The 15,713-nt window shown below is 37.8% G+C and overlaps 1 protein-coding gene across 1 annotated transcript in view; it reads left to right on the plus strand.

Annotated features, from left to right (window-relative positions):
- The window catches only part of LOC117963540 (contactin-associated protein-like 5), a 113,692-nt gene that overhangs the window by 22,162 nt on the left and 75,817 nt on the right, over positions 1 to 15,713 (plus strand). Inside the window, exon 2 of the mRNA XM_058991942.1 lies at positions 6,808 to 6,918. Within this exon, the coding sequence (XP_058847925.1) occupies positions 6,808 to 6,918 (111 nt within the window). The remainder of the gene's footprint in view (positions 1 to 6,807; positions 6,919 to 15,713) is intronic.

Here is a 15,713-nt window from a genome sequence, read left to right on the forward strand (position 1 = left end):
AACAAGCTTTGTAAACTAAGAATTTTGTGACAGTTCAAGGAGGAATTATGATGTATTATTATTATTATTATTATTATTATTATTATTATTATCATCAATAGTCAGTCAAATATCAGGATAGGTTGCCTAACTGCTGTTTGAAGCAACATCGTTTTTGCTGACCCTACAGTTTTGCTACACGCTGCTGCCTGAGAATTATGGAATCTTCCAAGGCTGTGGTTGAAATGATACTTTTGTGCAAGTAGCTGGGGAATTTTGTGTTTACAGCAAATCTTGATCTAGTCAATAAATCATCTTCAGAGAGGGGAAGCGTTGAGGAGCATTTAGCCATTTTTAAGTTTGAACTGCTTACATCAACAAACCTTATTGACCACTGGTTAATATTTTCTTCAATAAAGCCACATTATTATCTTTTTTTTTCTCAATAGATCAAAAATGATATGTTGTTTATTAAATTGGAGGTGCAGCATTTCCAATACCCACTGCTAACGGTTTCAAGTAATCTTAATCTACTTGAAGATTTGTAGAACAGTAGCTTTAAAGACATTACTATACTGCTGCTGCCTCTGGCACAGGACAAACTGGGAGATTTACAGTTGAAATGTGACAGTGCTGTCGTAGGTGTGTCTTGACATATAATTATATGGAAGTGTGCCATTTAGGCTACTAAAAAAGTTTCATGTGAACGTACTCTGTGACCAGACACATCAAGCTATGTTGCCTTATGCTCATGAGTAACATAACTAGCAGTGGTATGTATAATAATTAAGATGAATAACTTAACTGCTGCATGTTGCCTACTTTTCTATTTCCTAATCCTATCTCCTTAACTGGTCTTAATAAAACATCCTAAATACCAAAAAAATACAGAAAGCTAAAAAATCTGAAAAAAAGTTAAATGATGTTGTATTGAATACTGTACAGTAGCTAACCAGTATTTATAGAACGGTTTAGAAACAAACACCTTCTCTGTACCCTGACCAAGAATGGGGGAGCTTTGGTACACAGATTGCAGTTCAGCAGAGACATTACCAAGAAAAAATGAAACACTATACAGTCTTGACTGTTGATGGCAATCTAAAGATTTGATGCATTACACTGAACCATAAAATGAGTTGCCTTTATTTACTCTGCATGTAGCCTTAACCCTTATCACTTAAAAGTGTGCAATTTATAAAAGCACAATACTCTTGTCATTTCTTAGCATTGTTGGTAGAAGTGTCTACTTTATGATGTCGCTGCTTTTGAGGGGAGGGGAGAGGAGTGGGAGGAAGAAACTAGACTCATTTAAGGCTACCATCTCTCATGAGATTTTGTTACTCCCTGAAAATCAAGGTCAGTGATTTGTTTCAAAGCTGCTTATTCATAAAGCAGTAAGTACTAGTACAAGTACTAGATGTACTCTCTCTTTATAAATCTATTTAGCCACTGTCACATCCAGTAGCTTTGTAATTTCTTACAATATGTAATCCAGTCGGCGCCGCCTAATCGGGATATTGATAATCGGGATGTCTGCTTAAACGGGATACAACTCTGGGAGACGGTTTTCCTTATGCTATTTATGTTGTTTAATTGGGACATCACTTTGTGTAATTGGGATACAGTATTTTCAAATGATGAACGGAGACGCTTTTAAGAGCAAGACAGTTTCGCGTGGCACAGTGCAGGGAGTACGTGATTACCCTGTGACTTGATTGACTCACATTTTGTATTATATATTTAAAGTGCCTGCCGTTTAATTGGGACAGCCGCTTATTTGAGATATTTTTACTTATCCCGAGGCATCCCGATAAAGCGGCGCTTACCTGGGCAAATATAATGTGTAATTTCTGGAGATATAAACCCTGCATCAGCTTTCAAAGTGAGACATGTATAGAGTTACAAGTCTCTGTCTAACTATAAACTATAAGGGCTCACACTTCCTAACACTTCCTGAAGTAAAAGCCACTGATTTCTGATTTGACTTCATGTCCTATATGTATATCAAACCCCAGATAACAGAGTCGGCATTAACAGGAAGGTTTAATGGAGGTCTGGGCCAGGTTTACTTCTGAATGAAAATGAACTGTTTTGCTTGAAAAAGTGGGAGTACCCATATGTAGATCTATGTTTATATGCCTAAACATAGATCACTCAGAAAAAGGCTATATATATTTTTTTTTTTTTTGTTTGTTTTATTTCCAAAGTAGCCTAGATTAACACATCACTTTGACATGAAGGGATGAAAACTCAGATCAGTAATTCAAAGTAGTCTCACTTTGATATCAAGGAATGGTCGGATCTTCTGGTGATGGATCTTCTTCTTCAGATCAGCTTTGGGAAGTGAATTGACTCCATCGCGATGGGGTCATTCACAAGACAACCCCAAGCTGAACACGAAAAGATTTCGGGTTTCTAAAAATGTCAATTTTAACCCTAAGCTGATGGGGTCGACCTGATCCTAATAAGGTTTTGGGTCATTGAGTAATTTATTCTCCAATTTGGACACTATGGGCATCATTTACTGATTGCCGCTAAATTCAGATTTAGTCTGCCCATTAACTAGTGAGCCTAACGTGCGCACTAAATCTAATTTTACCACCTGATTTACTAACAGAAAAGGTACTAATATGTGCGTGTGCTTGTGGTAGAGTCCTGGTGTACTTGCCTCAGGCAGCCGAGGAGAACACAGAAGAGACTGAGGTAGAGAGATTGACGTTGATACGCCGACACATGGTAGTGCACAGAGGACGATACATGGCTGTACAAACACTCAAAATAAAACACAATACAACAAACTATAAATCAAAGGTGCCGTGAAAATGGCAGACCTTGCAGCAGCCCCGATCACAGTGATCTCTATGTTTTTATACTGACGCTCCGCTGAGACACGCCCACCTGCCTGCTGGAACAGCCGATTGCTTTCAGCTGCTGCTCAACGCAGACAGGTAATCGTCCCCGGCGGAGCACCACAGCAGTTAAACAATTAATTAAATCAATTTACAACAAATAATGCAAAAATAAACAATAAAACTAAATATTTCCCATGTGTAGGGCTTCCGCCCTGCCACAGTGCTATTTGGCAAATTTATATGCCATAGCACACATGCGCTAAATATACAGAGCGTGTTAATTTATAGTGAGTGGTAATTTAAGGCGCACGATAATCGGCGAAATTTCCCAAGAGGCAGGACATAAAAGGTCCTAGCAGTGCAGGTCTATATTTTTGTCAGTGACTTTTTGTGAAAGGTGAAGGTGGCTTACATTGGCAAAATGACTGAACAACAGACACAGGCCTCAGCAGGGGACAGGCAGAGGCAACGTAAACTTAAACTTCACGTAGATGAGCTTGAAATTCTAGTGGAGGAGGTTGTCTCAAATTATAATACCTTATGTGGTCCAGCCTCCAGCGTGCACCTCTAAGAAAGCTCATTAAGGCTGTGGAGAGACAAACACAAGCTTTACAAGGGCATACCAGAGCTCTACAGATGATGTCAGCTAATATGTCAAGTGAAAATCAACATATAGCAGCAGGAATCACAGCATGAATTCCTCACTTACTGGAGGTCTGGAGATGATAAATACTACGATCAGAAACAGCAGCAACACATCATCCACCAAAGAGGATGATACTTCAATGACAACCACAGCTGCACCCTCAGCATCTTCAATTCCAAATGTCCGTCCTCCACACACACACAGAATTACTTTACGAAGACAGAGAGAAGGGATGCCCAATCAATCACACAAAAATGCTCCTGGGAGAAAGTCCAGATGAAATAAATAATAAGCAGATGCTCCACTATGTATAAAAGTTTTTTTTTTTCCATTTATATAATGTTAATTTGTCACAAATATGATAGTATGTACATGTTAAAAAAACACGTGTTAAATAATTACTGCAATTGAGAGTGAAATATGCCTTGATTTCTTTGGTTGAGAACCACTACACTCATTACATATGTTGGACATGCGAGCTGAATTAGTCTTTAAAAAAAAAAAAAAACTTTTTCCTTTCTCCTTTAATGCATATACAATAAAATGTATGTTGTGCAATGGCATAATGTTGTATTCTTTTTATTATACTTATACGAGAAATATTGATTGATGATACGTAGCCTCACTTCTCTGCCCTGTCCTTCATTATCACCCAGCAGAGCAGGCTCCATAGGTGGATCAGGGGGAAGGTTGTCTGAACATGATCTCCTGGTAAATCATTGTTGAAAGCCATGTTGTGCAAAATGCAGCATGCAACAATGATCTGACAACATTTTGCAGGACTATACTGTAGCACCCCTCCTGATTTGTCTAGATGTCTGAATCGACTTTTCAACAGCCCAAATGTCCGCTCAGTGATCGAGGGTGTAGACACATGTGTGCTATATTACACTGAAACATTGCTGGACTGCTAGGATCAGTCACAGGGGTTAAAGCCATGGCCTTAGCCCATAGCTGGCACCACCTAATAAACAAGTAAACAAGATTGTTGCAAAGTTACAGTTATCAACAACATTAACACCTGGAATGTAGTAACACCTACCCAACAGCCATCCTTCCCCATATTTTCCAGTCTCAAAATCATCAAACAGACCTCTGTGTCGGTATATAATTATTGTGGGCAGTACCAGTATAGCCAGCAACCACATTCAGGATTGCCATTTGAGAGTCACACACCATTTGTACATTCAGGGAATGCAAAAGCTTCCTATTTTGGAAAATATGCTCCCCTCACTTGGTGGTGGCAGTGCTATGTGAGTACAATCAATAGCACCCATCACACTGGGGAAGCCAGCCACCTGGTAGAAGCCCACTTTCAAGTCCTGTAAACCAGTCCTGTGTGGGGGAAATGTAATATAATTCCCAGTGAGCTTGGGTCGGGAAAGCCCAGCAACTGCACCCACAGTAGATTGAAAAGCCAGAGGCTAAATAATGTAATGAACACAGCAGCTTCACTAGACCAGACACAGCATTACTCCTGGCAGTTGTTGGCTCGAGATCAGCTTGTAGCATACAAAGCTAATATAATCTCAGTGCTCAATCGATACCTTCCCACCATCTCCTCAGTGAGGCCTAGAAGAGTTTGATGGAGCTGAAAATGTGCTGTCTTCTCCTGCAAGGCCTCCTTTCATTTTCTACAGCTCTGGAACCTAAACCATTCAACCTCTGTATCTGTAACCTCTGTAGAGCAATGACTCCATGATGCCAAATAGTTGTCATCCCAGAAAAAGCGCTTTATTAGTGCACCTATCAGTGCAAACGCCTCCTGGTTTCCATCAGCATTAATCAGTGATTACTTTAAGGTGCACACTAACACGAATGCCTGTTAGTAAATGTGAATACAGCTCATCTCATTAGTCTATTTGCAATCTTAAACTGGTCACTAAATAACGCGTGCCCCTTAGTAAATTAGGCCCTATGTGAGTAAAATGTGTTTTGGGTGAGTAAAATGCAACATTACCTTTAAGTCATGAATACTTTCAATAAATACTGTACCTACTTTAATGCAATAACCTTATATTTTAACTGTAATGTTACTTTGAACTACTGTACAAAAACTTGGTCTTACAATAGAAACAAAAACAATAATTATTCTTATCTGCTTTAATGATAACAAACAATATGGCTGTGAAGCAAGTAAATGCTGACACAACTTTTCTTTTCTAATTCCAACACTGCAGGTGGAATAAACTTAACAAAAGGCCTGAATTTACACACTGAATATTGTATTTATTATATAGATGTACCTTCCGAATGCTCAGTTGACAGATTATCTGGAGCATCTGTGCTGGTAGTTTTTATACACACCCACTACTGATTTCATTGTATAGTGATCAAAAACACTTACAAACCAGTGGAAAATGCTTTTGCCATTGATTATTATTATTATTATTATTATTATTATTATTATTATTATTATTATTATTATTATTAGTCATAGTCGTAGTCGTAGTAGTATTATTATTAGCAGAAGTCGTAGTAGTAGTATTAAATCTAAAAGGAATATAACTGTATTAAGTAATTTATGGTGATATCTCAAAGTTGGACATTTCAAATGGCTCAAAACTTTTATTAAGAAATACAACCGATTTCACACTGCTTTTGATAAAGCAGGGTTGACCTGGGTGACAGCCACAAGTACACAATGCGCGTGTCAATGCCCCGGAAGCAGCTTGTTACAGACGCTTCAATTCAAGCTTCTCTGGATTGAACCGTCAGCCCAAATGTTGATTCATCCCTGCTGCAATCTGGCTCATTGTGTGTCTCAATCAACAAAAATATGGCTAAACAGAATAAACAGACATGTTCCTTGCAGAAGTGAAACCTTCACGCACACGTGGCTGTTTGTTACTGCGTCGGCTTACGAACGGCAGTCATGCATTTTGTCTCGCTCAACTTGTCAAAACTTGTCGACCCACATCCTGGTTTGTTTTGTAATTTGATTTTATTATGGATGTTCAGTTTCAGGAACTTTGTAATCTTTAAGTTGAGGGGTTTGCAAACAAAACTGGATAAGAGCATCCCCTCAAGGATTAACAAAGAAAATAAATATGGTTAGAGATATTGAAAGAGACATGTCATCTCCTAGCAAGGAGTTTATCGAAATGTGATTTAAAAGTACACCTCAATATAAAGGAGTTTGCACACTGTATATTATAAATTGATAAAACATTTTATTTTTGGTCATTTTAAAGTATTTTTTATAGGAATATATCAACTTCATACCTGTGATTCAAAATATTTGTATTTATTTATTTATTTGATTATTTTTTGTAAAGCAATACAAATCAGTAGCTTATTAATCTAATTTACATATTTTTCCCTTGACAGGTAATTGTGACGATCCACTGGTATCTACATCGCCCCAGACATCATTTAATAGTTCATCACAGCTGTCTGATAGTCACAGTCCTGGCTTTGCCAAGCTTAACAGACGGGATGGTGAGTTCACTATTTCTACTTTATTTTTCATTTGGCAAATGTGGCATATGGTAAAAGAGAGGCTAATAATCCTGCATTGAAGGTGCAAAAATAATTTTAGATAAATATTGTTTTTGCAATAAATTTGTAGTACCTTAATATACCTGAATAAATCCAAGTACAGTGCATTGCAGTCTGCTGTTCAAAATGTCCAGTGTTGCAAATCCTTCTCTAGGCCTACTGATTTTCCATTCAGGGGAATAGCAAATTCCGTTCTTCAAAAATGACCAATTCCTTTTCTCCCACTTTTCATCAATTTGGCACTTGACCATAAATATAATGTTGATAATTAAACTTTGTAAATTAACAAATATTACCACCATTTCCTTTATTTTTTTATTTAAAGCCATGATTTTCAATCTTCTTTGTTCAAGACTGAATAGATTAAATTATTTTAGACTGTTTGCATATGCATGCCTTTTAAACACGGAATAATTCTGGCCGCTCTTCTTTGGACTCTTTCTAGAGCAGCAATATCCTTTTTGTAGCGAGGTGACCAGAACTGAACACAGTATTTTAGATGAGGTCTTACTAATGCATTGTAAAGTTTTAACATTACTTCCCTTGATTTAAATTCAACGCTTTTCACTATATATCCAAGCATTTTGTTGGCCTTTTTTATAGCTTCCCCACATTTTCTAGATGAAGACATTTCTGAGTCAACATAAACCCCTAGATCTTTTTCATAGATTCCTTCTTCAATTTCAGTATCTCCCATATGGTATGTATATTAAGTAAAGCACCTGAAGACACATGTCATAATGTTTATAAACATCACTTGGCTCATTGCTGAAATTAAAATAAGCAGGACCACTTAATTATATTAAAACAAATGTCCAGCACTGTTGTGAGAATCATGTTTACAATCTTCCTTTGAAATAGCTTTGAGCTTCCTTTGAAATAGCTTTGAGCTCATTTCTTAATCGTCAAATAATATAATTTAATTAAGAAACGACCATCATTAAACATTGCAAATTACAGCTTTATTAAATGTGGAAAGAAATAAACTAAACAGTAATGAAATACACAATTAATTGAGCTGATGTACTTTGGGAAATCCCATCTTAAGCGCAGTACCTTGGGTCTAGGTTTTTCAGCATAGAAGAATGCAGTGCTTTGCCTTTTTTGTTGCAGTCTTTTTTGCTTTCTTGTTCTCTACGTGTTTACAACTGGCAATATGATATTTAATGGTATTGACTTGTGCATGACAGCAACATTTGCAGAATAGTATCCCACCATCATCATATAGATAATAAGAAAATGTCTTAGGTCTGTCTTTTGCTGAAATATTTTTCTTCGTTAGTGCAGTCGCCATGTTGAGTTCCAGCAGAGACAAGTGAGTGAAGTCACATGTAGAACTAACTCAACCTGGCTGGGTGTAGTGCAAAAAAACACCCAGAAAACTGGATCTGCGAGTAGAAAACACTGCAAAATTCCATTCCCAAAATACCTAATTCTGCAATCGCAGAAAATAAGTAGCCCTACTTCTCTGTTGCAGTATGTGTTTAAAACCAAATGTTTTTTTGTAGATCTCATTATGGGCCTCCGACTTGTAACTGTAGAGTGTACTACAAATTAATATTTGGGATACCATGCACTATTCCTGGTTTTACCCCCCAAAAATTGCAAGGGTTCTGAGTGGGTAAACTAGGGCAGTAATTATGCCATCCTCTGCTGTTCTGCATTTATTCATCTGTCCAAATAGGGTAGTGTAGTGGGGACAGTGACATTTCTAGGCATGGGCAAAACTGTACTCCAGCCAGGCAACAAAGCTTTCTCCCTGGAAAGAAATTGATTGGTTCATCCCAGGCCAGGGATGGCTGTGGAGTTCAGTCTGCTCTTATCCTGCTAATTGGCCAGCAGGGTTTCTCATTGCCTGACAGCTCTCCATCAGTGCCAGGCAGCAGCAGCTCCACATGGTGCTAAACCATTGAGTACATTTTCATTATTATTTGGATACTTTTATATTTAAATCCAAAAGAACACCACCTTCTTAATGCTAAATTGCCCAACCCCATATGATGAAAGGAGAATTTTGCATGTGACTTGTAAAGAACATTAACATTTATTAAGCATCACTGTGAGGTGTGCTTATATGTTGCTGTAATAACTCTGCAGCCGCCTCAACTGCCGCTGCTTCTAATGTATCATTAACCATTTCAGAAGCTTAACTCATATTTTCAGTCCAGTATTTTGGACACATTCTACCGCCACTCTTAATACTGACCTGTGACCTAAGATGGCTGTCATACTGGGGTGAAGTTTTGGCATTGTGTACAAGAACAGTTAAACCTTTTATTTTGGTAATTGTACAACGCTGCCACTGCCATGGTATCAAAGCCCAGGCAGTGTGAGAGGAAGTTGTTTCGCAGTAATATTACCTCTTATTTATTATGGTGACTTTTATATGCAGGGCTCAAAATTAACGACGGCCATGCAGCAATTACTGTGGGTGTCTGTGAACGTTTGGTTGGTAGTACACAGGTGTAGTTGGTGCAGTGCAATAATAACACACACAGACAGTTAAAGTTAAAAAAAAAAGCTCCTTTATTCGGCTGGGTTGCGTGTCAACAACACTTAACTAATAAGCACGGGCACTACACAGCCATGTGTATCGCTCCGTGCAAAACAAGAGTTTACAGTCCCGAAAACAAACAGTTTGTGAATAAGTGGTGCAGTGTAGTCCGAGTTTAGTGCTGACTCGTCTGACAACACAAATGACAAACAGTTAGCAGAACAAACAAATGCAATAAGAAACACTTCCGACACTAATAGATTGTTTCCTTTTTCAGTCCTAGCGGTATCCACATCAAAAGGAACAGATCACTGGGGCCACTTCCCCTAAATACCACGAGATGGACAAATAATGATAATAAACATCGTAACACAATGTAGAATAGTATTTCCTACCATTTTGGTTTCGTGGTAAAAAATAAGGAAATTAAAATAAGGGGATAACGGCAATTGAAGCATATTCAAGTTACGTACAGTAAATATGTTAAACCTGAAAGAAAACCACTTCTAAGTGGCGTAAACATTTCTAAAGTGCTGACCTGAAAAACGCTGAAACGTGATTTCACAGCCGGAGTGTGTGTTTTTTTGTTTTAATTTTGCTTGTCTATAGCAGAGGAGAAGGGGATTGGGCGCTGCAGCTACTGAGCCAGTGTGCCGCTCGACATACTGCATGCTTAAATTGTATCTATTTCTTTATGTCAAGTCTCTGTATAGCCCTCACTTCTCTCCTTTTCTGAGTGGCAGGTATATAGACAGTTGCTTTGATTGATGTGTTTGGTATTGTCTGTATTTCAGTTTAATATCAGTATATAGTTTCTGGTTTTGGGGTTTTATTTTTGACGAGTGTACCTGACTTTAAATATGTTTTTTGCTGACTATTTTTATTAAAAAGTGAAACGAGCCGAATAAGACCTTTCTACTCCAGCGAATAACATGCAGAATGAAGGTGGCGGAATAAAATGAATTGCGCTGCATTTTAAGTACTGCTCTTCTAATGCAAGCAAACAATTAATCATCACAATTATTATTAATTATTTGAAGGACTGGACAAGATCTTCCATGTCTGAAGATCGGCTTTGTGGTCTTGCCCTGCTGGACTGTCACAGAGATGAGAAATTTGATGCCAGTGGTCACAGGAAGATTGGCAAACTACATTTAAAATCAGATGCACATGATGTTGCGTAAAAAAAGCCAATCAGATCACTGCTATTCCTGAAATTTAGAACCTCACGTACTTAATTCTTTAATAGTATCTTATTCAGAAAAAAAACTGTTGGGTCTCCCGAGTGGCACATCCAGTAAAAGCACTTGCATAGAGTGCATAATGTGCCCTGTAGCCTGGAGGTCGCCGGTTCGAGTCCTGGCTATTCCTTTGCCGACCGAGGACGGTCGACCAGGGGGACTGCACACAATTGGCCGAGCGCCGCCCGGGGGGGAGGGAGGGTTAGGTCGGCCAGGATGTCCTCGGCTCACCGGGCACCAGCAACCCCTGTGGTCTGGCCGGGCGCCTGCGGGATTGCCTGTAAGCTGCATTGTCCTCCGACGCTGTAACTCTGGGTGGCTGCATGGTGAATCTGCAGTGTGTAAAAAAGCGGAGGAGAGCGTGTGCTCATCTTCACCACTCCTGAGTCAGTGCAGGGGTGGTAGCGGTGAGCTGACCTAAACCAAATAATTGGACACTACTAAATTGGGGAGAAAACAACAACAACAAAAATTGGCGACTACTAAATTAAAAAAAAAAAAAACAACTGTTCATCTTTTTTCCCGTTATAAAACGTTTGTGGGGTGGAGGTGGGGGGGCTGTGTACTGCATGGGCAAGTGCCTCAGTGATTTTTCATGGCTGGCTACAGAACTGCTTAAGCTTAGTGGCCTTGGTGCCCTCTACAAATTTATTGAACTGAAGGCCATTTTGGTCTTGCCCTTTTTGTTGCCAATTTAGAGCCCTATGTATGTATGTATTTGATACTTGGACCCTCTAAAAGTCACTTACAACAGTTAAAGTAGTAACCAAACCTTATTTGTTTTATTGTATTAGTATTGGCAACATTATCACTCCCTTATCTCCCTGCTAAACAAAAAGTTCTTCAGAACTAAATTGTGATGGTATAAGAGTGTCTTCTTGAGAACTTTTTGGGTGGGTAAGAGGGCCATCTGACTGGTTCTGTCAACCAAAGTGCTCAAAATAAATGATATCCTGTGGCCGAGCAGCTGTTGAGTGCCATGTGACTGGTGACGTTACGGACCAGGAAGTAAACGGAAACCAAACAATGGATGGATGGTGGTGAAACTGAGTGCAACGCTGGTCAGTGTTTTATTAAATAATAAACCAAAAGATTTAAACAGACAACAAAACAAAAAGGCGCGTTGGCCAAACAAATAAACAAATAAGGTTTAGCAGTTGTTTTTAAGTTTCGTTTTCTCTCTCTCTCCTCGCTCTCTCCGCTCTCACTCCTAATACACTCTCCCCCCAGGGTAGAGAGCTGCAGGTTTATATACAGTAACCATCTCCCGATTAGCAACAGTTAATCAATGAATTAACTCGGGAGATGGTCACCGTCTGCACGAGCTTAATAAGGATGCGTGACTGTCAGCTAGTTAAATGAATCACCAGCTGATCAGTCACGCATCCTCATGGGGGTTTTTAAAAAACAAAACAATAACAAATACGCGGCGCTTTGATCTGTGCCGTAAACAAGACTACAAATAATAATACAAATATATACAGGGGCGGGACACTCCGCCACATACCCATATGATGTATTAAATTAAAAGTCAATCCTTGTTCCATTATACAGTTGATAGTTTACTTAAAAATAAGATACCCTGTTGATAAGATTTTGAACATTAGAAGCAAGGCTGCATACATATTTTAAGTAAATGATTAATTAGATGACTAGAAATGTACATGCTCTCCAATTAACTGAACAAAATGCAGTAGGTGGCTTGGAAATATAATGTTCTGCTAGACATTTTTGTTACGAAAAGGGCATGCTTAGCCTTAAAATTATCATTATCTGTAGCACTGAAACCAGTGAATTATTGATGAGAAAATCACCAGTCCATTAGACGTGCATCTGTTCTCCACAGGAATTCATGCACAATCTCCCTGCAAAGTGTTTTTAAGGTGGAAAGTATCATTTCAGTAGGAAACTTAAATGATGTGGATAACATGATCTGTTGTTCAAAATGGATACAGCACCGATGCAAAAAACCCCCCAAAAAACAGTTCCAGTGTTAGCTTTCCTCCTTTACTTTAAAGCTGCTAGAATTTCTACCAATTTAAGGAATTTACGCTCTTATTTACTATACATTGTAAAGAGTAAAACAGCACCAATTCCCTTTAAAAAATTGATAAAGACAGAAAAGTACAATTCTGTCCTTGGTAGTGTAGCTTTTACCAACATACATTTCTTGTTAAATATATACACATTGTGGCCTTGCAACACCATGGCAACCAGGAATTCCGGGGGACCTGGTCTGGCATATATAGGAAACATTAATGTCGGGCAAAGATGTGCTACAGCTTTAAAAAGTATATTTAAATGCAGTGTGATTGTTATATATTAAAATAGATTTCACAGGGCCCAATTTACCAAGTTTGTATGCTTGTTTTATGTGTTATTGGGAGCACCTTCTTAATTTTGTCTCAGGTGAAATGTGCCTTCTCTAGCAAGTGACTGCATTGAGTGCATGGTATGTTGAATGATACAGCAATTTATTGACAGAGGTGGGGTAACTTAAGTAACTTGTTACTGTAATATTACTTTTAATAATAATGATAATATAACGCTTTCGATTTCCAATGGGAGTAATATTTACTTTCTAAAAACGAGCTTGTCTCGTTAACTTTTCTTTCTCTAACACAGTGTTTTATATACATTGTCCATTTTTCCCAACTAACACTCTATTCTCTTATAAAAAAGCCTTTATGTAACTTAAGTTTTTTTTTTTTTTTAATTTCACTCCTTGTGACTTGTAATGATTACAATTTGCTATATCCAGTCAATTCTTAAGAGTTGTGTGTTTGTTGTACTACATACATTTTAAAAACCTGTTTGGACACATTTAATACAATGAATTACCAGACATACAGTTAAATAGTAAGTAGTCACAACAGCTGTTTCACAGGACAAGACAAGAGAAAGCAATAGAACAAGTAATATGTAACGAATAATCTAACACACTACTTTTTTATTACGTAATAAATAAGGACATTATATTATTTACATAAATATAAAAGAACAGAAATCTCAAAAGTCATAAATAAATCCTAAATGTGTACTATGTATCAAAGATAATCAACAGTATCAAAACTGCATTATCTACATATACTTGTCTACAAATATAAAAATTCTTTAACCACTGGACCACACAGCCAGTAGACAGATGTGTTTGTCTGAACAGTCCTCTTTGATGTACGGACATGGTTGAAAAAAACTAGAGAGAATTGTCCAGTTCCATTCTAAGACATTAAACAACAGCAGACATGTTGAATCTAAATGAACAAAGGGCAGTTTATGTTTAATTTTTTGTTCAAAACCTGCAGTATTCTTTGGTATTATTGTCTAAACAAGATGAAGGTGTGGAGGCATGCTAATTAAACACATTATAGATGACACTTTTGTTTGGTTAGTCTTATGCAGATAGAATCGTGGTAACGTCTTTGTGACAAACTGGGTTGAGTTTGCTACATGCATGACCGTCTTTGTCATTTTGTGTAAAAAAACAGCATTCCAACAAGGTAGATCTATTTTATTTTTAGATGTTTTATTTTTTAAACAGGGCAGGCCTGTATGTTTATTTAAACACAAAACAAAATGAACAAAACAAAAACCTGACTCCTTCCTAACTACACATTTTAATTTGTAAACTAATAAACTGGATGGCTAAGCCGTTTACCAATATCAAACATAGATTTTTCTCAAAGTATCCACACAGTACCTTTCCTTTGTTCTAGCTCCCTGGTAGTCTCTCTCTTAATGGAGCCCTGATCTCTCCTTTTATATGATGTGGCTGCTCTCAGTCATCACCAATTATTCTATTTGGAGCAGCCTCATTCTCACATATTTTTGGCAGGGACACGAATTAACCCCATCCCTGCCAACCGCCACCAAAACACACAAACACTATTTACAGGCAGAGCAAGAGTGTTACTGTTTTGTTTTAAGAAAATCACTTATAAACACCGTCCTAACTCATTCCAGTCATAGTTAATAGAATTTATATCATTTGAAACAAAGGCCAGAGCATCACACTGGTGTTCCTCTGCGGTAGTAAATCCTACATTTCACAAGCATAATTTTCCTGTTCCAATGTGGTGACATTATTATGTCTTTCAAAAACATTACATCCTTGAACGACTGCAAATATGTGCAGTGGTATTAAATTACAAATATGCTGACTCTGGGTGGGGGTAGTAACTCTGTGGAACCCCATCCAGAGTGTAGTCCTGCCTTGTGCCCTGTGTCTGCCAGGTTAGGCTCTACCTCTATACCCGCTATAGGATTAAGTGGTTACAGGTAATGGATGGATGGATGTTAATACTGTACCTTAACTTACGTTGTACCTAAGATCGTTCCAAAACTCAGATACACATTTTTGCAGATTTGTGGTGAAATTGCAGAACATAAACCTTGGGCCTTATCGTTATAAAATTAGATGCATTTTCCATTGTGGTTGCCAACCATCATGTGGCTCAATGAGGATCAACGCTGTCAAACCATCAGGACGTTCTAGTCAGGAAAGAGTCAACGATTGCAATTCAACTGTGTACTTAAAGGTCTGCGATCGGTTGATTACTGGCAGAATACCAGAAAACACTTGATGCACAAGACTGCTTTGAATTTACAGTCACGTACTCTGCAGCAAAATTGTTTCTGCTCTTGCACAAAAAAATAAATAAATTACCATAAAAAGAGATGCTACACCAAAAAACCGCTATGGCTCACTATGTTCTTATCTGTTTTGATTTTCTATGCTGCAACTATAAATAGCCAGAGTAAAAGAAAAAAAGAAAAAAGTGTATTGATCAAACAACTAGCTTAAAAGAAAAAAATTGTATTTTATTCCAGCGAGTACTTTTGCTCAAACTGGTATAAACCAATAGTACCAGTTTTGAAGCCATTCTTGTAAAATTGTTGATTTCTTAACAAAGCAACTCACTGATGGTGGTGATCTAACTGTTTTCATTGACAAAATAATTCAAACATATTTAAACATTTATACTTCTTACAAACATATC

This window comes from Acipenser ruthenus, chromosome 2, assembly GCF_902713425.1.
Source record: "Acipenser ruthenus chromosome 2, fAciRut3.2 maternal haplotype, whole genome shotgun sequence".
Lineage (NCBI taxonomy): Eukaryota > Metazoa > Chordata > Actinopteri > Acipenseriformes > Acipenseridae > Acipenser > Acipenser ruthenus.